Genomic DNA, 26,651 nt, shown 5'->3' on the forward strand with positions numbered 1-26,651 from the left:
TGAATTCCCTTGAAATAGATTATACCATTGCTTCAGTTGATCCAATGGTCATAGAACATTTGGAGCAAATAGTTGTAGATTTAGGCTACAGTTGTGACAGACTACTGGGGGTTTCCAGTCTCATCTATTGAATGGGCCTCCTGTCCATACAAGTAAATGACACTTTTGTGAAGGTGCTGGACTGCGGAACCTGCATCCAAGACGTGGCAGCTCTGCATGGCCTTTGAGGGACCACGTCTCTGTCAATGACGCTACTGGTGGCAAGGTTACTTCTCTTTAGAAGAACCCCAGGAAACGGACCTCAAAATATTCTCCCTCTATATTGGTTAAGAAACATCACTGTAATTTCCCCACTCCTGCATCATCTGTGTGCAGTTTCGCTAAGCTTTGCTGCCTGTCCACCCGGAAGGTCAAGGGCTCAATTCTACAAAATCATCAGATAAACCTTCATCAGTACAATCTAGAGTGGGGTGAGGTTTGTTTAGCCTTTGCAGGTACTTGGACTGCTTGCATCCCAGATGCCTGGGTGCAGGAGGTGATCTCCACGGACTACAAACTGGAGTTTTTCCTTTTTAACCAATTAGTTGGAACTTTAATTCCTAATTTTCTCAGTCCCCAGCCTTTGTGTCGCTGCATAGAATAGCTTTTCTCCGTTGAGCTCTCTCAGAGATTCTGGATGAAGATGTCATTGGAAGAACATTTTCTAGAGTTTCTCCAACCTGTTCACCCTTGCCAAACCCAAAGAAGCATTCATCCCATCTTGGATCTATAGGATAGAGCTTGCAATGACTGTTCAATTTTATTTTCCTTTTCTTCTCTGCAAAAAAGAATAACACAATGTGTACAGCATATAATGTGGATAGATGGCATTCAGGAAAATGACACGTAGATACAAAATTGTGACCAATCCAATAAGCAAAAAACAATAGCTGCACTACTGAAGACTGCAATTATTTTTCAGTGGAATGCCATAATATACCTGGTGAACATTGGCTGGTCAGACAGTGAAGCATGTCCGATTTCCATTTCAACTTTAAACGGGTACAGTAGAAATATGAAGAACAACATGTAATACGAATAACTTCTACTGATGAGACCCTCCATACAGGGCAAAGTTAGTAGGACTCATGTGGGGAGAATAAAGGCCAGGAGGGGGAGGCAATGGGCAAGTACAGAAGGTGGGGCGGATGGGGGTGTAGAGCACTGAGGGTGAGGCCAACCCAGGACCCCCCCTAGGTAAGAAAACCCTGAATAAACTGCTGGGGCAGGACTCAATGTTTAATGCATGGCTAGGGTCACCGGGAATTAATCCATGGTGGCAATCATCTTCGTTTAAATTGTGTGTGTGTGTGTGTGTTGTTTTGTCTGGAGGCATTCATTTTGTTCTTTAAAAGAGTGCATGTGAATGCTGTCCAGGGAAGCCAAGTGTTTTGGAGTGTTTCTCTGTGGGGCATAGCGGTCAGTTTTTCCATTTTATTAATTTCATTTTTTTAGAAAGCCACATGCAGGTTGTTAGGGGAGACATGGATTTTCATAGAGAACACAGGCTCATGCAACATTAAGTTGCTGAGCAGTCGAGGATGTTTAGAAGGAGCTGTGTTAATGTGAAGAAGAAAGCCCTGAGGGCCAAGGCCCACGATCTACAGAAGCAAGTTTAAATATTAGGTCATGTACCTCAGTCCAAAATAGACTCAACAGGGGGCAACTCCCGAATATATGTAGAAAAGTACTTGGTGCAGACTACGATCTACCAAAAGCATTTCAGGACCTGTGGGATAAGTTTGTGAAGGAGGACTGGGACTGTATCCCTGTTCTTGAAACCTACTGGAAATGGATGCCCCATTCCGCTATATTATTTGGACAGAGTGAGGGAAGAGTTGCCTATTCTGGATTATTTATTGTCCCAAATTAACATCTTTATTGGAGAACATATGTGTGTAAAGAAGACTTGGGGGTGTATATGGGACGTGTCTGTATGTAATATTGACGATGGTCATTTTAAAGGTGTTGTCCTCTGCTAAACAATGTTAAAGTCCGTGTCTGCCAAGATCAGAGTGTGAGCCTGATTTTTGCCCTATAAAGGGCAAAAATTGGTGTCCTATAGTTGTGAGGGGTCAGGCATGAGTTTGTATACCAGGATATGCAAGATCAGAACGTTCCCAGTAGATAATATAGTCACTGTTTAGCTGCTGGGCCTTGGCCTTTGAAAGAACGATGTTTAGTGCTTTAGATTTATTGTAATTTTTATTTTGAAATGGAAGAGTTCCCTGTATAGTTGAAAGTGAAAAAGTAGAGCAGGAATCGCTGAACCGGGTTGGGAAAAGAGAAATAAAAGGTGATCAGCAAACATTGCTATTTTGTGTTCTGACAATGTCTCTGTTCCCTGTATGGAGGGGTCTGCCCGGATCACATGCAATAAGGAGACGGGTCAAAATTTATATTAAAGGGGACAGCCCTGCCTGGTCCTATTGGTAAGGGGAAAATCGCCTGACCAGAAGTCTTTTGACCTTTTAAAGTAACTATTAGCATAAGGCTAAAGATCCAGGCTATCGTATGTGGAAACAGGAGGGTTTTTTAAGGATCCCAAAATGAGGAAAACCAAAGGTACAAGCACCAGGCCAAAGGACAGGGCCACAAATTGGTAGTGTAGGGGTCCCCCACCGCACAGCATGGAAAACTGATGCAATGCGCTAGAAAGATGAGATTTTGTGTAGGGAAAGGGCAGTGCTGAGGCCAGAACTGTCTTTCAGCCATTGCTTCTTTCAAAATGACTGATTCCATTTTGTCATCTTGCGTTCTCATTCCACTATCTTTATGTGGTTCAGACAGACCGTCGTCCAAGCCTATGGTTATCTGGTCCACCCTTTCCTGTCAAGTGACACTACTAGATCACTGAGTGCTCCTCTCACTTTTTGACATTTAAGCAACTATTTCTCAGATTTGCAAGTCTGGAACCTGACCAGTACTGTTCACTGGTTTCTAGTTTCTTCCAGGTGGATGTTGGGACCTCCACTGACAGCTTTGGGTGAAAGGTTTTTCGGGCAACTTTTTGAGCTACGCGCTGTCCCCAAATCTTTTTCTTGGGTCTGTTGGCATTTGTTGCTGTGCTAGAGATCTAAAATTTCCAGAAATGTTTAAGCCATGAGGAGATGTGTTTTTTTTTTTTTTTTTTATCTGAAAAATTTAACTCGGTGTGGAGTAGTTTTAGAAATTGAAATTCCTTCTGTTACACTGGAAAGGTGAATGCAGGATATCTAAAGGTATAATGCTTGAAATAAAAGGACAAATTATTCAGTAAATAAACTACACTACAAGGACTGTATCTGAAGAACATTCCAACTGTTCATGAAAACGGGTAACACCCCCTTTCCCTAAAAAGCAAGAAGGCTTTCCCATCTGTGTTGTTCACCTCTCAGTTGGGCATCCTGAAGTTGGAACACTTACTTTATTCCTCAATGGACAACAAAGAAAATAGGATTGTACTTGTTAAATACTTTTCTTTGAGTCCATTGAGGGACACAGGTCTCAACACTTTGATTCTACTTTTGGTACTGCTTGCTACAAAATTGTGGTATCAAAGTACCAGACCTCCTGTAGGCTACGGTATAACCCAAAGGTTAATGACTTCCTGTGTCCCTCACACACACGACTTTTACTTTGTGTGTAAAATAGGATTTTTATACTCAGTCTGTTGGTTCAGCCTTTAGAATGCTAACATTCATTCTTCAGTAATTCTTGGTTTAAACAATGGTTATTTAACATTGTTCTGTTTTTTTTTTTCTAGGGTTCTGGAACAACATAAACTGACAAAAGAACAATGGGAAGAAAGAATACAAACCTGGCATGAGGAGCATAGAAGCATGTTAAGGTATGAATAGTGATAGTCTGTGTACATGGTACACACATTTAATTCTGACTCGCTGTGTGTAAAGCCTATAGTCTTTCTAGATATTTAACCTTTTTACTGCTGCTGACTTGTAGCAAGCATCAATGGCAGTGCACAGTTTTACTTGCACTTTCGGTTTCTACAGGAGAGTGTGCATATCTCACAAGCTGACAAGTTCTCTGTTTTCAGAAAATATATAATATTTTGGGGGTTTTAACTTCAGACCTAAAATCATTTTTTAAACATGGGCAAAGTATTCAAAGACAGCTGTAGCTGTAGGTAAAATTTTGAATACCCAAAATTGGTATTTCAGTTTTTGCAAGATGCTAGAATTTAAAACCTAGGTCTTCGTGTTTACCCTGCCCATATTTGGTTTTTAGTTTTCACGCGGCCAGCGGTCAAAACATTCCTATCCTGAACACGATTCTTCTGCGTTCAGGAGCAGGAGGTTGAACCTCACCTCACCTAACCACAGCAGCTCCTAAACACGGCTAAAAGCCTATATGTACATTGACACAGACTTTTATGGAGTTGAGTTTAGGTGCTTTGGCAAAAACACACTAGACCACAACTCAGGTTTAGGAGCTTGCTAGTGCACATGAAGCCTTACGCCGCATACACACGATCGGAAATTCCATCAAGAAAACCGTGGATTTTTCTCCGACTGACTCTTGGATCAAACTTGTGTTGCATACACACGGTCACACAAATGTCTGAAATTCTGACCATCAAGAATGTGGTGACATACAACACTACAACGAGCCGAGCATGCGTGTTTTTTGTGCTTAGGAATTACATACAGACGATTGGAATTGCAGACAAAAACTTTTCCCATCGGAAAATTTGAGAACCAGCTCTCAAATTTTTGCTGTCGGCTCCGACACAAAATGTCCGATGGTGCCTACACACAGTCTGAATTTCTGACCAAAAGCTCACATAGAATTTTTCTTATCAGAAATTCAGATTGTGTGTTTGCGAAATAATAGTTTCTGATGACTTTCTTGGGACTACAGCTACAAAATTGTTGCTCCAATTCCCCACTACTGGAATGAATGAATGCACTGGCTTTAGGTGTTTTTTTAACACTTAGAGCATGTGTATCCAGGGGAGGAATAAAAAACATCTGGTGTTAATGGGGCCTAATGCCCTGTGCACACGATCACGTTTTGCGATGAAAAAAAATGTCATTTTTTTATCATGAAAAAAAATTAAATTTTTCCAACTTTATCATTAAAAACTATGTTGCCCACACACCATCGTTTTTGAAAAATTATGAACAAAGTGACGGCACTCTAAAGGGCAAGTTCTATTCACCTTGAGGCTGCTTTTAGCTGGTTACTTGTTAGTAAAAGACGATTCGTGCTTTTTTGTCTGTTACAGCGTGATGAATGTGCTTACTCCATTATGAATGGTAGTTTTACCTCCCGCCTCAAAACTTGCTTCTGGGCATGTGCGGGTTTAAAACGTTGTTTTTGCCCACACACGATCATTTTTTATGACACAAAAAATTACATTTTAAAAAATGACATAAAAAATTGAAGCATGTTCTAACTTTTTTTTGGTCGTTTTTCAGAAGACAAAAAACAATGTTTTGCCCACACACGATCATTTTAAATGACATTTTTAAAAAGTGATCGTGTGTACAGGGCATAACTCTTGACCATCCTCTAAAAACAGCACTTTACATTTAACTCAACTCAATCAACACTTAAAGCGGGAGTTCACCCGAATTTTTTTTTTTTTTTAAAGATTAGATTGATGCTCATTTTGTCAAGGGGAATTGGGTAGTTTTTTTAAATCGAAGCAGTACTTACCGTTTTAGAGAGCGATCTTCTCGGCCGCTTCCGGGTATGGGTCTTCGGGACTGGGCGTTCCTATTTGATTGACAGGCTTCCGACGGTCGCATACATCGCGTCACGATTTTCCGAAAGTAGCCGAACGTCGGTGCGCAGGCGCCGTATAGAGCCGCAGCGACGTTCGGCTTCTTTCGGCTACTCGTGATGCGATGTAGGCGACCGTCGGAAGCCTGTCAATCAAATAGGAACGCCCAGTCCCGCAGCCCATACCCGGAAGCGGCGGAGAAGATCGCTCTCCAAAACGGTAAGTACTGCTTCGATTTAAAAAAAAATACCCGATTCCCCTTGACAAAATGAGCATCAATCTAATCTTAAAAATTTACTTTTCGGGGGGAAACTTCAACTTTAACCCTAAAATTGATTCTAACACCAATTTAGAATCAATTTAGACTAAGCCCTAATACTGTCGCCTAATATACTGTTTTCTAATATTTTGCACACTCACTCATCCTGTGTTAAAGCAAACAATCCAGTGCCAAAAGCATACAGTCCCAATATCTCAGCACCAAAATGTGATCTGAAAAAACTCTTGTGCATCTCTCTGATTTAGTTTCATAGATTACTATAGAAGTACAATTTCTCTTGATTTCTAGTCTAAGCTTTGGCCACCTTTTAATATGCTTTATGGTATTTTCTCCACAGGGAAGACTCTATGATGGAGTACCTAAAAATTGCCCAGGATCTAGAAATGTATGGAGTAAATTATTTTGAGATTAAAAATAAAAAGGGCACAGAGCTATGGCTGGGTGTGGACGCATTGGGCCTTAATATATATGAACATGAAGACAAGTAAGTTTTTTGTATGTGATTTGGCATCTGAAATAATTTCTCTCTTAAAATAGTTTTATATACAGTGAGGGCAAAAAAGTATTTGTTCCCCTGCTGATCTTTTAAGTCTTGCCCACTGACAAAGAAATGATCAGTCTATAATATATAGTAAGGGGCCCCATAATTCCATGTTGGCGGCCCTGTCTGTGGGGCATCCTCAAACGGAAGGTGGAGGAGCGCAAGGTCTCTAACATCCACCAGCACTGTGATGTCATCATGGAGCAGTGGAAGAGGACTCCAGTGGCAACCTGTGAACCTCTGGTGAACTCCATGCCCAGGAGGGTAAAGGCAGTGCTGCAAAATAATGGTGGCCACACAAAATATTGACACTTTGTCCCCAATTTGGACATTTTCACTTAAAGGAACACTAAAGGTACAATTATTATTTTTTTTAAATAACATGCATGTTATACTTACCTCCACTGTGCAGATCGTTTTGCACAGAGTGACCCGGATCCGTGTCTTCTGGGGTCCCTCGGCGGCTGTCTCGGCTCCTCCTCGCAAAAGCTTTCCACGTTCATGCGAGCTCCCTCGCATGGTGGAAAGCTTTTGCGAGCGCGCTCCCGTGATACAGCAGCGGCCATAGCCGCCGACTGTATCACTCGGCCCCGCCCCCCGGCGCTGCGTCATCCGCTGTGATTGACAGCAGCGCCAGCCAATGGCTGCGCTGCTATCAATCCGCCCAGCCTAGCCAATCAACGGCCAGGCTGGGAACCGAGCAGGACGACAAGCATGCGCACGGGACTTTCGAACGGTGAGGTAAGTAAAACGGGGGCTCGGGGGGGGGGGGGGGCGGTGCTGTCAGATGTTTTTTTACCTTAATGCATAGGATGCATTAAGGTAAAAAAACTTTTACCTTTACAACTCCTTTAAAGGGGCAGGGGGGTGTACTGACTTTTGTTTCCAGCAGTTTAGACATTAATGGCTGTGTTGAGTTATTTTGAGAAGACAACTAATTTACACTGTTATACAAGCTGTACATCCACTACTTTACATTTGTAGCCAAGTTTAATTTCTTCAGTGTTGTCACATGAAAAGATATAGGGTTAGATTCAGCAAGAAGATACGGTGGCGTATCTCCAGATACGCCGCCGTAATTTCAAATCTGCGCCGTCGTATCTTTACGCCGATTCTCCAAGGCAGATACGTTGAAAAAATAGGCTTTCTCCGCCGACGTAACTTGAATACGGTGGCGTATAAATGTGTGCATTTTTACGCTGGCCGCTAGGGGCGCTTCCGTTGTTTGCGGCGTAGAATATGCAAATGACCTATATACACCGATTCACAAACGTACGTATGCCTGGCGCAATTTTTCTTACGTCGTTTACGTTAGGCTTTTTCGGCGTAAGGTTACTCCTGCTATTAGGAGGCGCAGCCAATGTTAAGTATGGACGTCGTTCCCGCTTCGAAATTTGAATTTTTTACGTCGTTTGCGTAAGTCGTTCGCGAATAGGGCTGGATGTAATTTACGTTCACGTCGAAAGCAATGACGATTTGCGTCGGAATTTCGAGCATGCGCACTGGGATTCTTTCACGAACGGCGCATGCGCCGTTAGTAAAAAAACGTAAAATACGCGGGGTCAACATTAATTTAAATAACACGCCCCCCTCATCATTTGAATTAGGCGCGCTTACGCCGGCCCCATTTACGCTACGCCGCCGTAAGTTAGGAGGCAAGTGCTTTGTGAATACAGCACTTGCCTCTAAAACTTACGGCGGCACAGCGTAAATACGCTGCACCGCCTTAGTATTGCGCGCAGCTACCTGAATCTAGCCCATAATATTTACAAAAATGTGAGGGGTGTACTCACTTTTGTGAGATACTGTATATCCGATTCCACGTACAAGGTAGGAGCAAGCCAATACACTGACAGATGTGCGAAAGACCTGCATGGCATCAGCGATCTGCTGATTGATTACTGGTGCAATGCTTTACAGCAGGGATATGCAATTAGCGGACCTCCAGCTGTTCGCAAAACTACAAGTCCCATCATGCCTCTGCCTCTGGGTGTCATGCTTGTGGCTGCCTGAGTCTTGCTATGCCTCATGGGACTTGTAGTTCTGCAACAGCTGCAGGTCCGCTAATAGCATATCCCTGCTTTACAGGCTCCTATAACAATTTGCATTTATTTGTATTTTTTTTGTCAAAGGGTCAACCTACCCTTTAACATGTGCTTGAATGGTCCATTTTTAGTTTGATGGGTACAATGTATTAAGCAGTAAGGGCCTTTTTCCACTGGCATTAGAAGCAGGAGTTTGAGGCATGTTTTCAACTCTTCTCAAACTCCTAGTAAAGCAGTCTGCAATTAAAACTCTGGACAGCACACAGTGCTGTTTGCATTATAGAAACATGAAGTGTTTGCGTTGCATGGCTGAACTTCACAAATGAAGTGTAATGTAGCGTCATGGAGGAGTTGAAGGATCAACTTCTTCTATTCAAGTCTATGATGATGCACCATAAACTCACTGGCATGCGTTTGCAGCGAGTTTGCAATTTATTTGCAAGGAGTTAAACCTTGTTCAAAACGGCTAAGAAAAAAAAACAGGGTTTTTAACATGCGTTAAATGCGACACAAACTCAACAACTTGCATTAACGCTATAGACGTGATTGTTAAGCATCAGTATTTTGAGCAAGTGTGAACAAGGCCTTCACCTTCTGTCTAAATGATGGTGATAATATAATCAATATAGCAAAGGTATGTATATGGCTTTTGTTGCGTGCTGTTGCGTACTTCCTCTTCCAGGTCAACCATAAACTGGTTAGCATATTGGGGTGTCATGTTGCGTCCCATAGCAGTACCCATACACTGAAAATAAATGGTTTTGTGTTAAAATGAGTTCAATAGGATTCAGAATCTGTGGCAGAAATCCTGTCCTTTTGTGTAGGAAGTTGTTGGACAGAGATCCTACAATCTACATCCATAGTCAATAGAAATGCATTTGGTCGCAAATGCTTTATAGTATGGTGTTCACTTCTGTAGTTGTCAAACTCTAAAAACATTTAAAAAAAAATTGAATTTGAAGTCACAAATATACCCTTGCTCAGGAGAGCGTAATGTGATGCTGCTTTGAGCTCCTAAATCAAATGACTACGCTGTCTTGATTTTGGGTGCGTAATATTTCTGATGGTTTGCTTGAAAACCCGTTGCTCTGTGCAGATAAAAATCTTCCCTTATATTCTCAATGCCTCTGAAACCCATTGTCAATTAAGTATTAAAGTGTCCTTTTTTTTTTCTCTCTCTCTTAAGGTTGACACCTAAAATAGGATTTCCTTGGAGTGAAATCAGGAACATCTCATTTAATGACAAAAAGTTTGTTATAAAACCCATTGACAAGAAAGCGCCGGTAAGAGAAGTGGCTTAGACACATGAGTTGAAAGTTTGTTACTTGGTTGACTTTCTACAGTAGGTGCTATTTCCATTCGTCTTTTAGCCCCGGTTCACACTTTTGCAATGCAGGAACCAGCGCGATTCCTGTGCGGGTTTCCACATCGTATCTCACTTCACACTGCTCTTTGTGAACCGCTGCAGGTGTCAATACAAAGTTAATGACACCTCAGATCGGATTGCAGTACGAACCGTGAATTTGGACAGGAATCTGTTGGCACGGGTGATCCCAGTGCAAAAAAAAAGTTCCTGTAGCATTTTCATGCAAATGCAATGTGATTTCAGCCATACAAACTGTATGGCTGAATTTGCATTGCACAGACATCGCAATGTGGTGCAAATCATATGCGATGTCTTTGTTTGCAATAGTGTGCACCCAGGCTTGTAGTCCTTCAAGTACCAGATTTAAAGCATAATTGCGTAAAACAAAGTTGAAATACTTTTTTATATATATATATATATATATACATACATACATACATACATACATACATGTGTGTGGCAGAAGTATATAAGAATTACAAGGAGAGAAAAAATATAAATTTCTCCTTGTAATTCATATACCTCTGCCACACACATTGCCAGGAAGGAGAAACGCTTAGTGGTTGTTAACCCCAGTCATTAAATTTGAACTAAGCACATATATCTGTAGTGTTTACTTCTCTCACTTCAAAGCTTTAAAGCTGCATACGCATTATACAATATTTGTTAAATTTCCTTCAGATTTACCTTCAACTATGTAGTGCAAGGGCCTGCCTGATTGCATACAATTTGAAAGGCTATGGTTTTGGTAAACCTTAAGGAAAGTTATACAAGAAAATTGTACAAAAATTGTATAGTGTGTAGCCAGCTTAAGAGGGCGGGGGTCTTTTTCCTCCAATTGGCTCTCACATAGTGTATGAGAGCTGTAACTGCAGTGCTCCATCCTCTCCTCTGTACTCCTCACAGATGCATAAGGATTTTCAGCAGAAATCTGCAATTTTGAAGGCTTGTAGACCAAGGACTGCAAATAAGCAATAAAACTTTTGTAGGAGGATTTGTTTTATCTCTGTGTATCATGTGAGGCTATTAACTTCACTCGATATATCTGAGGGTTTACAACCACTTTAAGTTTTGCTTCACACTGCCGCGACTTGGGATCCAACCTGTGAGACCACCCCAAGTCGTGTGACGTGAAATCCCATGTTGGTCAATAAGAGCTGTCTTGGCACTACTGAAGTCGCTCTGACTTTAGAAAAGGTTCCTGTACTACTTCAAGGCGACTTGTGCCCATAGACTTTAATGAAAATGACTTCCAAGTCAGATCCTTGTCTATATTGCTGTGAATTGGATCCGACATTACAGGAAGATTACCCAGGCATTCCCTGAAAGTTGCTTCAAAGTCGCATCAAGTAGTACTTAAGTCACCTGCAAATCACCAGGAAGTTGCACGAAAAGTTGCACAACTCAGGTCGCAGCAGTGTGAACTGAGCCTTGCAACTTGCAATGTCACCTGTTTACCTTTTCACTTGCTCAGTAGGTTGCTCAAAAGGCACAGTTGATACTTTTATACAACTAGGAAACTGTGAAGCAGAGTATAGTGTTGTTTTCCAAGCTGCGCAGTGTACAAGGCACATGTAAATCACAAGACTGGATAAAGAGTTCCAAATCCTTTTACTGATATAGCTGTTTACATATGTAATTTTAGCCACAGTTCCACAGTTGTCGTCCAAAGTAGAGCTCCAGGCAAAAAGATCCTCTTGAAAAGTGTTTGTGTGTGTGTGTGTGTGTGTGTGTGCGTGTGTGTATATATGTATATATATATATATATTAGTTGTGCTCATAGTTTACATACCCTGACATAATTTATGCTTTCTTGGCCATTTTTCAGAGAATATAAATGTTAACACAAAAACTTTTATCATTCAGCCGTGTTTACGCTTTTTAAATCCTTATGACAGTAGGAAATACCCAAATGACCCTGATCAAAAGTTTACATACCCTGATAAATTTTGGCCTGATAACATGCACACAAAGGGGTTTGAATGGCTATTAAAGGTAACCATCCTCACCTGTGATTTGTTTTATAATTGGTGTGTGTGTGTGTGTTTTTGTGTGTGTATATAAAAAGTCAATGAGTTTCTGGACTCCTGAGAGACCCTTGCATCTTTCATCCGGTGCTGCACTGACATTTCTGGATTCTGAGTAATGGGGAAAGCAAAATAATTGTCAAAGGATCTGCGGAAAAAGGTAGTTGAACTGTATAAAACAGGAAAGGGATATAAAAAGATATCCAAGGAATTGAGAATGCCAGCCAGCAGTGTTCAAACTCTAATCAAAAGGAAGGGTTTTGTTGAAACCAAACCACGGTCAGGTAGACCAACTAAAATTTCAGCCACAACTGTTGGCAAAATTGTCTGGGATGCAAAGAAAAACCCACAAATAACTTCAGGTGAAATACAGGACTCTCTGAAAACATGTGGTGTGGCTGTTTCAAGATGCACAATAAGGAGGCACTTGAAGAAAGATGGGCTGCATGGTCGAGTCGCTAGAAGAAAGCCATTACTATGAAAATGCCACAAAGTATCCCGCTTACAATATACCAAACGGCACAGAGACAAGACTCAAACCTTCTGGCACAAAGTAATTTGGAGTGATGAGACCAAAATTAAGCGTTTTGGCCACAACCATAAACACTACATTTGGAGAGGAGTCAACAAGGCCTATGATGAAGGTACACTATTCCTACTGTGAAACATGGAGGTGGATCGCTGATGTTTTGGGGATGTGTGAGCTACAAAGGCACAGGAAATTTGGTCAAAATTGATGGCAAGATGAAAGTAGTATGTTATAAAAAAAAATTCTGGAGGAACATTTGCATTCATCAGCCAGGAAGCTGCCCATGGGACGTACTTGGGCATTCCAACATAACAATGATCCAAAACACAAGGCCAAGTCGACCTGTCATTGGCTACAGCAGAATAAAGTGAAAGTTCTGGAGTGGACATCTCAGTCTCCTGACCTCCATATCATTGAGCCACTCTGGGGAGATCTCAAATGTGCAGTTCATGCAAGACAGCCCAAGAATTTACAGGAACTGGAGTCTTTTTGCCAAGAAGAATGGGCAGCTTTACCATCTAAGAAGATAAAGAGCCTCATCCACAAATACCAGAAAAGACTTCAAGCTGTCATTGATGTTAAAGGGGACAATACACGGTATTTAAAAATGGGGTATGTAAACTTTTAATCTGGGTCATTTTGGTAGTTTCTGCTGTCATTATAAATTTAAAAAACAGTAAACACAGTTTGACATTAAATGGCTTCAGCCAAACACTGACCATGAGTGAAAAATGTTTTTGTGTCATCATTCATATTCTCTGAAAAATGGCCAAAAATCATATATATACCGTATATAATAACACTATATTTTCAAATGTATTGGGGCACCTGCCTTTTCACACAGATGAACTTTTATGGCATCTCAGTCTTAGTCCGTAGGGTTCAATATTGAGTTGGCCCACCCTTTGCAGCTATAACAGCTTCAGCGTTTCTGGGAAGGCTGTCCACAAGGTTTAGGAGTGTATCTATGGGAATGTTTGACCATTCACCCAGAAGCGCATTTGTAAGGTCAGGCACGGATGTTGGATGAGAAGACCTGGCTTGCAGTCTCCATGCTAATTCATCCCAAAGATGTTCTATCGGTTTGAGGTCAGAACTATGCAGGTCATTGAAGTTCCCCAAACTCTCTCGTCCATGTTTTTATGAACCTTGCTTTGTGCACTGGTGAGCAGTGGTGTTGGAACAGGAAGGGGCCATCCCCAAACTATGCTGACGCCTTAAGAGTTCCCTTTACTGGATCTAAGGGGCCAAGCCTAACCTCCGAAAAACAACCCCACACCACAACCCCCCCCCCCCCCCCCCAACCAAATGATTTGGACCAGTGCACAAAGCAAGGTCCATAAAGACATGGATGAGTAAGTTTGGGTTGCAGGAACTTGACATCCTGCACATGAAGTCTGAGACTTCTTGAGATAAAAAAAAATCAGTGGTTGGGTTTGCATACACTTGTAAAGTGTGTGTGTGTGTGTGTGTGTGTGTGTAGATTAATTTTAATTAAAGCTGTAAGCAGTGCAAGTATCTAAATTTTACCTGGCCTCTTTTGGTCACTTTACTGCAGAGCTCTGACTGGGGAAGGGAGATGAGCAAAACAAGCCCATTGGTTCTATTGCCATGTAAAGCCCCGTACACATGGGCTGAACATCGGACGACATTCGGCTCGTGTGTATGGCAGCTGGTTTGAAATCACCCAGCTGAACTTTTGGCTTCTGTCGAAGGGGCATAACTGAAAATGAAAAAGGTCTGTCTATCTGCATCCGATCAGCGCTTTAAGCCAGTGGGGGGGGGGGGGTTGCGCATGGCCCCGTCACAACACAATAGCTCAGGATATAACGTGCAACTGGTAGCGTTATAGAAAAAGATGAGTTTGTATAAATTCAGTCTGCTTTTTTTGTATAATGCAGATGTGCTCGAGGGTTGTTTTTATACACATTTCTGTAAAAAGAGTAACAAGAGTAGATTTGTAAGTATTTGCTTACTTTTTTTCAGGACTTTGTATTTTATGCTCCCCGTTTAAGAATAAATAAACGTATATTAGCCTTATGTATGGGCAACCATGAGCTCTACATGAGAAGGAGGAAGCCTGACACAATTGAGGTGCAGCAGATGAAGGCTCAGGCCAGAGAAGAGAAGCATCAGAAACAGCTGGAAAGGTATGGTGCGATCATATATGTACTCCTTGGAATGGCAGTCACGGGCCTGCCTTGCATAAATGCTAATTTATAGACGAAGTCCACCTTTTAAAGGATATTGCATGTTGCACTCATATTTAGGCAGTAACATCTTGCCCCACCTGCACAGCAACGTCATTCATTTACAAGATCTGTGAATGAATAAACAACAAGTCTTACCTTGAACCTTCGCAGACAGACTTGCAGTTATCAACGGAACAAAGGTGTGCTGATTACTGCACTTATAGTCCTTTGACCTTTTTCTCCTGCTGTCTATCCGAAAGTTCATACTTTGGTATGGACAAGGAGATGGAGGAAGTCTGCAGGAGCTTGTGCATTGCACCCCCAGTCCACAGCTCATTTGTAAAATAACAAATGCATCCTTTTTTATTCTTCAAATGTGGGTGTATTTTTTCCCCAAAGGGATGATTTAGCCTTTAATAAGCTGTAGATGCTGTTATACATGTTCATTAAAAAAAAATCATCAAAGAGCATCACATCCAAATTTTACATTGGTCTCTAGTTATCCTTTCCATGAGATAGTTAAAACAGAACTCTAGTTTTAATTTATTTTTTATACAGTATGCTGCTGTGAATGCATTGAAATACAAAGTGCATCTTTGCTGTAATGCCTATCTTGTCCCCAGTGCTGTCACCTTCAGACTTGCCACTCTAGGGACCGCCACTTCTGAGTTAAATGAATGTAAAATGCTGTATCCAGCTGAAACTGTTCATCCTTTCAGTGTAACTACTGCCACTATTCACCCAGTAACCACTAATCATCCGCTGCAAATAAATGGTGCTGTAACCAGGATATTCCAGGTGCTATTTTAACCTCTGTGTCTCCTTAGTTTGCATCAACCTGTCAAATACAGATGACTTTTAAAATCCCAAAAGCTCTTCTAGCGCTTTCCCCAAAGAACCCTTTTGCATGGCCGTAAAAGTTATCGGGTAACTCTACAGATGATAAACTGCCTACATTCACCAAGTGGTTAAGGGAAAATAAAATCTGAGGTGCTTTGGGAGAAGTTGGAGGGCAGTGAGGGTGCTAGAGTTCATTGATTATTCTTTTACTCCGACAAGCTTTTTTTCTTTCCTTTTTTTTTGTAATTTGACAGGTTGGACATTTTTGTGAATGGAATATCTTTATTTTTCTTTACTCTTGGGCTTACAGGGATGCGGTGTACATTTTTTTTTTTTTTGTTTTGTTTTTTTGTTTACTTGATCAGCCAGACGCTCTTTCTGCTAAACCATTTTTTTCCTGCCACCTTCTCCTCAGGCCTCGGTGACTCGCCAAGAGTGAGGAGAACATTTGAGAGTGCATGAGTAGGAAGCCACTTTTTCCAGTAGGTCCAGTAATTAGAGTCTTAACTTTTATGTGAGCCCTTCCCGTTTCTAACTATATTTGTGCCTTCAGCCAAGATTTTAACATTGGTATCTGCACACAAGGATGGATAACAGGAAAGTCTGCACCCAAGGCTTCTTTTTTGTTTACTTTTACAGGTAGTAGCAATTACAATTCAATGCTGATTTCTATTAAAACTAAGCTGCTTTTGTGAGTTTTTCTTAGTGAATATAATCAATCAACACACTATATCCCACCACCATCATATTAAGTAATAGGAGAACATGAGGAGGGAGGGAGTTGGGGGATTGTCCTTTACCACTATATATACTTACATTTGTGACTATTCACTTGGGCTGCACAAATAAGAAAAAGCTCAGTGGTGGACACAGACTTTTCTACACAATCTAAATCTGCAGTGGGCACACAGATAAGATCAGCGGGACAGCCGAAGGCTCGATCAACTAGGTATATTTTACTCTACAATAAAACAAATGCTTTAGTGGCTAAAGCCTGCAGTGCTGATCGAGCGCAAGTTTCCCAACAGTGTAGATCAGTAGAGGTTGAACAGTTGATCCACTTCTGTTCATCCACAGTGTCCACAAATGGCTCAAAATTCAGCTGCTGAACCAGCTGACCTTTGAATATGTATTTGCAGCTTTAGTCTATGTGGTATATAATCCCAAGTAGATCTTTCAACTTGTGTTACAGTTCTGCTCTGTGGATGACTTACCGTATATATTCGAATATAAGCCGAGGCACCTAATTTTACCACAAAAAAATTATTGGGAAAATGTATTGACTCGAGTATAAGCCCAGGGTGTCCATGTGCGTGCCTCACTGTGTCCATGTGCGTGCCTCACTGTGTCCGTGCCTCACTGTGTCCGTGCCTCACTGTGTCCGTGCCTCACTGTGTCCATGCCTCGACTGACGTTTAACATGGGAGTCTATGGAAGGGGTGCCCGGCTTTGAAAAATCAGTGCTCCCCAGCCGTAGGTCCCCCAGACAACAAACATTGCACACTTGTAGAGGAGAAATAGGGCTAGGATCCAGGGGACCTACGACCTTCCAGGACTGGGTCCCCCAAATCACCAGGGAAATTACAGTTTAACATGGGAGTCTATAGAAGGGGTGCCCGGGTTTGAAAAATCGGTGCTCCCCGGGTGTAGGTCCCCCGGACAACAAACTTTGCACACTTGTAGAGAAAGAGTGGGGCTACATGTGTGCCAAGGCTGATACCGGGTTCACAAATCTGGGGGATGAGGCGCAAAAAGGTGACTCGAGTATAAGCAGAGGGGGGGGCATTTTCAGCACACAAAAAATGTGCTGAAAAACTTGGCTTATACTCGAGTATATACGGTAGTGCTTTGCAATTTCCCTCTCATGCGGTATCTGTGGATGATGCTGCCAGGGCTGGACTGGGACACAAATTTGGCCCTGGACTTCATCCAGACCGGCCCACTTTAATTCAATAAAATAAAAATCACGCCCACCAAAAGGCCCCTACATCCATTATTGTATATCATGAGAGGGAGAGAGAGAGAGAGAGAGAGGGGGGTGAGTGTAAGAAAAAGAGAGTGAGTGTAAAATAGAGGGGGTGAGTGTAGGACCCCTTTTTACACGGAGGCATTTTTAGGCGCTTTTGGGCTAAAAATAGCGCATGTAAAGCGACTGAAAAACGCTTCCGCTGCAGTCCCAGTGTGAAAGCCTGAGTGCCTGAGCCTGAGTGCTTTCACACTGGGGCGCTGCCAGGTCATTACAAAAAGTCTTCCAAGCAGCATCTATGTTTTTTAAAAAAACGGCCCACTGAGCCATCGGCCCACCGGGAAACTCCCTGTAGTCCCAATGGCCAGTCCATCCCTGGATGCTGCATTTGACTAGGTGAAAAAGTATAAAATCATAACTATCAGAGCAATCAGATAAAGTTGCAGATCAACATGAAAATGGCATTCAGTAGGTATGCTGTTTTCAAGCCATTGAGAATGAGGAACATTCTTGTTTAAATAGGAAGTGTTTATGTAGTCTGTGAAGCAAGTATCAGCAAGCAGCTTGTGGCTTTTAATGAGAAGCTCATAATGTACATTGAACAGTATTTGTAACATTACTCCTCTCCGTGTGTATTTAATTGTCTGGCCTGCATGAACTCTGTGTGGCACGGTGTTATTGAAGGGCAGGAGGAGGAGGTAATGGGTGGCTGGAGGATTCTATGCATTAGGACAGGGGTGGAGCTGCAGGTCTGGTCATTAATGACACTTGATACACATAAGACATTTAAGCTTTTCCTCTTTCCAGCAATGAATATAATGATACAAATTGGCTTAACAATTTCCCGTCTACATTTCTGGGTCTTTAGCTTAGAATATTGAACTGTACGTATTTAATTATTAGCACCGTGGAGCTCTACGCTGCCACTGTGTGATCAGATTAGACTAGATTACTCGGCACAGATTTGTAGCGGGTACCTCCTGAAAGCTGCAGTGGTATGTATTTGTTTTTACCTTCTAGCTACCTATCTACCTTTCCCAGAAGTTGATATTTGTGTCAGAATGTTGGCGGTTAACCAAATTTAGCTCGACTTGCTGTTATGTTTACTTCTCATTTATACAGCTCACAGCCTTTATTAAAGAAGGCAGCAGTAATGTCTAGAAGGAAATCTGTAATCCTCTTGTATTATCTTGTATTAGAATATGGCACTTTACACCTTTGTTAGTATTATTGTTGTACTGATAGTTTGCTGCCATGCTCTGCTGTTCAGAATTATCTTTGTAGTAAAGCTTTCCATACACTGGTTTGAGGCTGGGAAAAAAACAAAAACCTAACAGAACAGGTTCTTCTATCCACGTAAATGATGTAGTTGGAGGAATTCTGACAGCTGTACCCACCACTGTCAGATAGCAATGATCTGCTGCTGCAACCCCTGATCCAGGGAAACTTTCCAGCACGTCCTTTACAAGTCAAACAATCCTTTCCAACACATCCCATACATTAAAGTCAATCAAACAATCCTTTCAATCACATCCCTTGAAACACACCCCCAAATAGACTTCTGTCAAGTGAGTGCAGCCACACACTGATCATAATTCAGCTGTTGCATGCTGAACTGGCCAAATTGTGTTCAGTGTATGGCCAGACTATTGTAGAAGAAGTTTTAGGTGTATCTAAATCGAAAACAAAACGTAATATGTTGCAGTTTTCCAGTTGTCATTTGGCAGCGAGATACATTTGCACTTTTCTGGCTCAGCAGGTACAGAAAATACCTGTGCCAGAAATGATTTGTCCTTGTCACTTTTAAGCGTTTAAGTGATTTTAAAGTCCACGTTTTTTTTGTCTTTTTGTTTGTTTTTTAATAACAAATAAGTTATGATTACCTGCTCGGTGCAGTCGTTTTGCACAGAGCAGCCCGATCCTCCTCTTCTCAGGTCCCCCGCAGGCGCTCCTGGCTCTACCCTCCTGCCAAGTGCGCCAGAGTAGGCCCTGCCCCCTCTTCTCATGGGCTCACTGGCTTTGATTGAAAGCAGCTGGAGCCAACACCAATGAGAAGGGAGAGCCCCCAAAGCGTCAACTTTTGTACACGTCGCTGGATCGCGATGGGGCTCAGGTAAGTATTTAGGGAGCTGCTGCACACAGAAGGTTTTGCATGAAGGTAGAAAACCTTGAGCCTTTAGAACTTTTAAAGAAAGCACAAATAAATTTGTCTGTTTTGTAAACTACTAGTCTCTTCAATTCTCCATGTAATGTTGATGAACAAAGGCAGACATGCTTGAACTCCAGAGCCTGTGTGACAGCCATGGCTGCCCCCACAGATGCATTGAAGAAATGTCTGGGCAAGTTACCTAAAAGCCACTAAACTGGATCCATATATAAATGCATAGCTTCCTGACCGCCTTTAAAGCCATGAAATCCAGAGTGAAGTAATGTGTAACTTTAGATTTCTGCTGAAATCGAGCTCTGGCTCCACCTGGTCCTTGTCATATGGAATGTGATGTGGAAAGGCCATTCGAGCACCTGGGGTGTTCATGAAGATGTTTCAAGGTGTGATTTTTGTATTTAAGGTGTGACTTTTAATCTAGTACTATACATAGTTTCACTTATTCATAAAACTGTAAATGCATTAGGCAAGCAATTCATTTGTTCCTCCAAAGTAAACACTGATGCTTTATTAGACTGTAAATATAATGGCAAAAATGGCTAATAAGTAAGGTTTTTTTTATTATTATTATTTCAATCGTTTCCCTAAAAGACATGTAGTTGGTACAGTAAGCTTGCTTACAAACCCTAAGAAGTTAATATCCTGAGCACACTCTTAGACTTTTCTTATGTTGTGATAAAATTCAAAGTATGAGAAACAAAGGAAAGTCAATATATTTTAAAAAGGTTTGTGCTGGCCACCTTATGAACACAGATGAGAAATAGCCTGTATGGCAGGGGTCTTCAAACTTTTCAAAGAAAGGGCAAGTTTACTGTCCTTCAGACTTCAGGGGGGCTGGCTTGTGCCCAATGGGGGGGATGTACCAGACCCAGCATCAGTGAGAATATATATGGCCTCAGGGTTGGCAGTATTAGTGGGGGGAATGGTGCCCCATCATTGGTATTAGTGGGAGGAATAGTGCCGTATTGGTGGGAGGAATGGTGCCCCATCATTGGTATTGGTGGGAGAAATGGTGCCCCATCATTGGTATTGGTGGGAGGAATGGTGTCCCATCATTGGTATTGGTGGGAGGAATGGTGCCCCATCATTGGTATTGGTGGGAGGAATGGTGCCCCATCATTGGTATTGGTGGGAGGAATGGTGCCCCATCATTGGTATTGGTGGGAGGAATGGTGCCCCATCATTGGTATTAGTGGGAGGAATGGTGCCCCATCATTGGTATTGGTGGGAGAAAAAGTGCCCCATCATTGGTATTGGTGGGAGGAATGGTGCCCCATCATTGGTATTGGTGGGAGGAATGGTGCCCCATCATTGGTATTGGTGGGAGGAATGGTGCCCCATCATTGGTATTGGTGGGAGGAATGGTGCCCCACCATTGGTATTGGTGGGAGGAATGGTTGCCCCATCATTGGTATTGGTGGGAGGAATGGTTGCCCCATCATTGGTATTGGTGGGAGGAATAGTGCCCCATCATTGGTATTGGTGGGAGAAATGGTGCCCCATCATTGGTATTGGTGGGAGAAATGGTGCCCCATAATTGGTATTAGTGGGAGAAATGGTGCCCCATCATTGGTATTAGTGGGAGAAATGGTGCCCCATCATTGGTATTAGTGGGAGGAATGGTGCCCCATCATTGGTATTGGTGGGAGGAATCGTGCCCCATCATTGGTGGGAGGAATAGTGCTTCATTGTTGGTGTCAATGGGAGGAATCGTGCCTCATCAATAATAGTGGGAGGAATTACCCCATCATTAGTGTCCGTGGCAGAAATTATGCCCAAGTGTTGGTGTCATTGGGAGGTATAGTGCCCCAAAGGCTGGATTAAGTCTAGCAACGGGCCACATTCGATCCTTGGGCCATGTTTGGAGACCACTTCCATATAGTAAACGCCTGTTTAAAAATGTACTGTATGCAGAACACATTGACATTTAATTCCCTATAACTGTGTCAAATCACAATAACCCATTACATTTGAATAAGGAAACAATAAAAAGTCCTTGATGATCCTTTTCAAGTTCAGGTTGGAAGCTCTTTAGTTGTTGTTGTTGGGGAAGCACCTTTAAATGAGGTACTGTGACAAATGAAGACTGAAACGTCTTGCTTTTAAGTGAATCCAGCTGTCTTTTGCCAGCCCTGGGAACAGGTTCTATTCTCACTTCTTCTGAATCCCAGGAGAAACTGTCAGTAGCACAGGTGTGTATGCAGCCAGGACAAAGTGCCCTGACTCATCCTTCACCAGTCGTTTTATGTTCTTATATCTATTTGCAGTGGAGCCTTAGGCAGTTGCTGGTTAGGTTTAGTAGCACAATATGTAAAGACACAGCCTATTATGTTTATCATGTTTACCACATCTCTATGTAGGGTTTTCATCAAGGCCAACTCCACATCCGGGACATGGGTGCTTTAGATTAAATGTAAACCCAAAAAAGTAAACTAACTAAAGGCAAAACCTTTTTTAAAACTGGTATTAAACCAAAACAAAAATGTATTAAGTTGCAGCTTACTAATAATTCGATGTAGTGACTGCATTTGTTTTCTTTTCTTTTATTTTTTTTAGACCCCTTTCACAGGCCGTTTTAACGCTAGAAATCACACCTGAAAACTGCCTCCCATTCTCTGCAATGGGTGCTTTCCCACCTGAGTGGTGCACTTGCGGTACGTTCCAAAAAGTCCTGCAAGTTGATCTTGGGGGCGGGTTGGGAGTGCTGTATAGAGCGCTCCCAAAAATGCTCCTGCCCATTGCAATGCATGGGCAGCGCTATCGAAGCACCTGAAAAGCGCTTCAGAAGTGGCGCAACACGGGTGTTTTTAACCCCTTCTTTGGGGTTAAAAGTGCCCTGCTAGCAGCCAAACGTCAGTAAAGTGGCGTTTTACCGTGTCCGCAGCCCCAGTGTGAAAGGGGTCCTAGGCTTTTTTTTTTTTTTAATATGGGGATACAGTCTGTTATTTCTCAACTTCCTTTTATCAGACTAATCTATAGCAGTTAAAGGTTTGAGACAAACCATTTAAGACTGACAAGGGTACTTACAATTATCAACTTTTATTCATTGAAGTAAAACCTTTATCCCAAAAGGGAAAAAAATAAAAAAGTTTGCTATAACTCAAGTGTGAGCTGTAGTTCAGCTTCCATTTGTTAGTCAAGTGCATCCAAATCAGCTAGCCTAACATTACCCCCTCCCCAGACTGTCAGTGCTGCCATCCAAAGGTGTCTGCTTTATTATTATTACTACTACTACTACAGGAAGTGTGTTACTGGCAGGATCACAAGGAGAATAAAGGAAAAATACATCTATGGATTGGTAAGCTGCAATATATTATGTTTTCATGTTTGGGTTTAACCCTTTCACGCCGAGCGTACGCATATATGCGTCCTCGGCTTTCAGGGGTTGTACCGGGATGATGCCTGCAGCCGCAGGCATCATCCCGGTACCGTTGTTTAGAGCGGGCGATCGGCTTTCCAAACATAACAACCGATGCGGCTAAAAGCCGCTCGGTTGTTATGCCGGAGGAGCGGGAGGGGACATCCCCCCCCCTCCCGCCGCCTCTCGCCGCTCTGACCGGGCCTCCCGTCCCACCGGGAGACCCGATCCACGATCCGGCGCCTCCAGCGTCTCGGCGCGCTCTGAAACAAAGCCGTAAACGGCTTTGATTCAGTGTGCGCATTGAAACCACGGAAGCGGCGTCATGACGTCACTTCCGGGTTTCTCGGCTGCCAATGGCGCCGGATTTAAAAAAGTACACAGTATTCAGAATCGCCGTTTTCGGCGATCTGAATACTTTGAAGTGCAAAGGAGGGCTCGGAGGTCTTTTAGACCCCGATCCCTCCATAAAGAGTACCTGTCACGACCTATTGCTGTCACAAGGGATGTTTACATTCCTTGTGACAGCAATAAAAGTGATCAAAATGTAAAAAAAAAAAAAAAAAAAATGTAATATTAGAAAAAATAAATAAATAAGAAAACAAAAAAAAAATTTTTTTAAAGCGCCCCCCTCCCCGCGAGCTTGCGCAGCAAAGAAAGCGCATACGGAAGTCGCGCCCGCATATGAAAACGGTGTTCAAATAACACATGTGAGGTATCGCCGCGATCGTAAGAGCGAGAGCAATAATTATAGCACTAGGCCTACTCTGTAACTCTAACCTGGTAACCGTAAAAAAAGTTTAAAGCGTCGCCTATGGAGATTTTTAGTTACCGTAGTTTGTCGCCATTCCACGAGTGCGTGCAATTATAAAGCGTGTCATGCTTGGTATCTATTTACTCGGCATAACATCATCTTTCACATTATGCAAAAAAATTGGGCTAATTTTACTTTTTCATTTTTTTAAAATTCATGAAAGTAAATTTTTCCCAAAAAGTTGTGTTTAAAACACCGCCGCACAAATACCGTATGACATAAAATATTGCAACAATCGCCATTTTATTCTCTAGATTCTCTGCTAAAAATATATATATAATGTTTGGGGGTTCTAAGTAATTTTCTAGCCAAAAATATGGATTTTAACTTGTAAACACCAAATGTCATACATAGGCATAGGCATGAAAGGGTTAATATTTCTTTGAGATTTGGATAGAGGGGAGAGGGATTGGAACACCTGTCAGATTTGTATTGCTGTCTATGCCCCCACTGGGGGACATTCATGCTTTTCTATTTGTTATGTTTATGGCTATTCATAAAAGAACAAGGGATTCACTAATTTTTGAGGGTTTTCTTCTTCCTGTTTTTACAATGGGACAGTAAATCTCCCCAATTTGCCTTTTTAATTATACTTTAAAGAGGAAGTAAATACTGATGGTACTTCCTCTTTATTCACCCCTCTTCCTTCCAGGGCCGTGGACTCCGGCTTTGTGACTGGCAGGAGTCGTGTGATGTCACTCCTGCACATGTGCGTAGGAGCCGACGGTCACGGCAAGGCCCTATAGAAACGACATGATCGTGCCCTCCCTTTAGTGCACATGCCCTGATGGCTTTGGCACAAGCGTCTGTGGTAAGCATCTCCTAAGCTGTGCAGGTTTAGGAGATATTTTCAATACCTACAGGTAATCCTTATTATAGGCTTACCTGTAGGTAAAAGTGGTCTGTATGTGTCAGGACCTGGATTTGAACCTGGGACCTCAGCTATGTCTGGCAGTGAACCTTCTCACTGAGCTATCTGGGATGCTGGACAGCTCCCTGTCTGATCTGCTGGACAAACCCATCTGATCCATTGAACATTCCTGCCTTGTGTCTTGATTGTCTTGAACCTTGAACCCCTTGCTCCTCCCACGAACTTCCTGATATAAGCCATGTCTCAGCACAATATTCTGGCAAGGAGGAAGTGCAATCTCCAGCCTATATCTCGCTCCTGTCTTCCCTGCTGCCGTCCATATTTGCTACTGCTCGTTACCGACCACTTGGCTTGTTATCGACTACGCTTCTGCCTGATCCCAACCTACAAATACTTATTACCGACCCCTTGGCTTGTTATCGACTACGCTTCTGTTTGATCCTCACCTGCTTATCTGCTATTGTACCCCGGCTTTCTCACCTCCTGGTGGGGCTATCCTGAGGACCGCGACCTGGCGCTAACACGCAGCAAAATCCATCTTCACCTTCAGAAGCTCTGGTGAATACCGGTTAGCGCTTAGATTCCGCACCTCAGGTGACCCCGTGTCATCAGCCAGGGTGACCTGTTCTGCTGCTATAGCTACTGGCCTCTGAGCCTGACTCCAGATCGTGACAGAATATTCTGGCCCAAAACATGGAGGCCGTTGTAGCAGCTGCTGTAGCTCCTCTCAGGGTGCAAATCGCTGAGTTGCAGACGTTTGCTGTTAACTACCAGGAAAAATGTTCTGAGTTACAAATTGAAGTGAAAGCACTACAAGAGGAAATCCTTGATATGAATAAACAATTGCGTGACTTTCGTGCTCGAGACACTGCTGCCGTAGATACTAATACACGAATGCCCCTACCACTTAAGTTTAACGGAGACCACCGCCATTATAGAGGGTTCCTTAATCAATGTCGCATATACTTTCAGATGCAACCTGCTGCATTTACTTCGGACAGGAAAAAGGTGCTGTTTATTATCAACCTCCTGACTGAGGAAGCTTTAGCCTGGGCCTCCCCTTATGTGGAGAAAGATGATGTCGTCCTGGATGATTTCAATTCTTTTGTGACTGCGATGAACCAAGTTTTCGATGATCCTAACCGCTGCACTACTGCTGAGGCAAAATTGCACAATTTACGGCAGGGTAGACGCTCTGTTGCAGAGTACACAACTGAATTTCGACGCTGGATCTCAGATACCAATTGGAATCCAGCAGCACAAAAGAGTCAGTTCCGTCAAGGACTCGCGGAACAAGTAAAAGATGAGCTTGCCAGAGTAGAAAGTCCTGACGACCTTGAGGCTTTTATTAAATTGTGTATTCGAATTGATCAAAGACTTACTGAAAGGAGAAAGGAGAGACTGGGAATCTTAGGCAGTAATGGTGGCATGCGTTTTTCTACTACTCAGTATCCTCCTAAGGTTTCAAGATTTACTCCTGATTCTGACACTCCTGAACCTATGCAGGTGGATGCTCTTAAAAGATCTATTACTACTCAGGAGAAAGAAAGACGACGTTCAGAGAACTTATGTCTTTATTGTGGAGACTCCGGACATTACGCAGTTAATTGTCCCAATAAATTTAAAAGAACAATTGCAGCAACAGATATTACAGTATCTGAACAAATAAACTCAATTTCTCAGTCCGTCTCTCCTTTAATTCAGGAAGCAAATAAGGTTAATTCTTTATTAACTCATTTTGTCATGCCCATTAAGCTAATTTCTGAGGGCCGTGAAATCCCCTGCTCTGCTATGCTGGACTCTGGGGCTGGAGGAAACTTTATGGATATAGAGTTTGCCCACCACAATAACATTCAAGCCATAAATACATCTTCTCCTATTGAGATGGAGA

The 26,651-nt window shown here is 42.4% G+C and overlaps 1 protein-coding gene across 1 annotated transcript in view; it reads left to right on the plus strand.

Annotated features, from left to right (window-relative positions):
- RDX (radixin) overlaps positions 1-26,651 on the plus strand; it is a 193,133-nt gene that overhangs the window by 131,914 nt on the left and 34,568 nt on the right. The window contains exons 6-9 of the mRNA XM_040340564.1: positions 3,785-3,868; positions 6,385-6,531; positions 9,820-9,916; positions 14,542-14,705. Of these exons, the coding sequence (XP_040196498.1) occupies positions 3,785-3,868; positions 6,385-6,531; positions 9,820-9,916; positions 14,542-14,705 (492 nt within the window). The remainder of the gene's footprint in view (positions 1-3,784; positions 3,869-6,384; positions 6,532-9,819; positions 9,917-14,541; positions 14,706-26,651) is intronic.

Source organism: Rana temporaria, chromosome 2, assembly GCF_905171775.1.
Source record: "Rana temporaria chromosome 2, aRanTem1.1, whole genome shotgun sequence".
In the NCBI taxonomy this organism is placed as follows: Eukaryota; Metazoa; Chordata; class Amphibia; order Anura; family Ranidae; genus Rana; species Rana temporaria.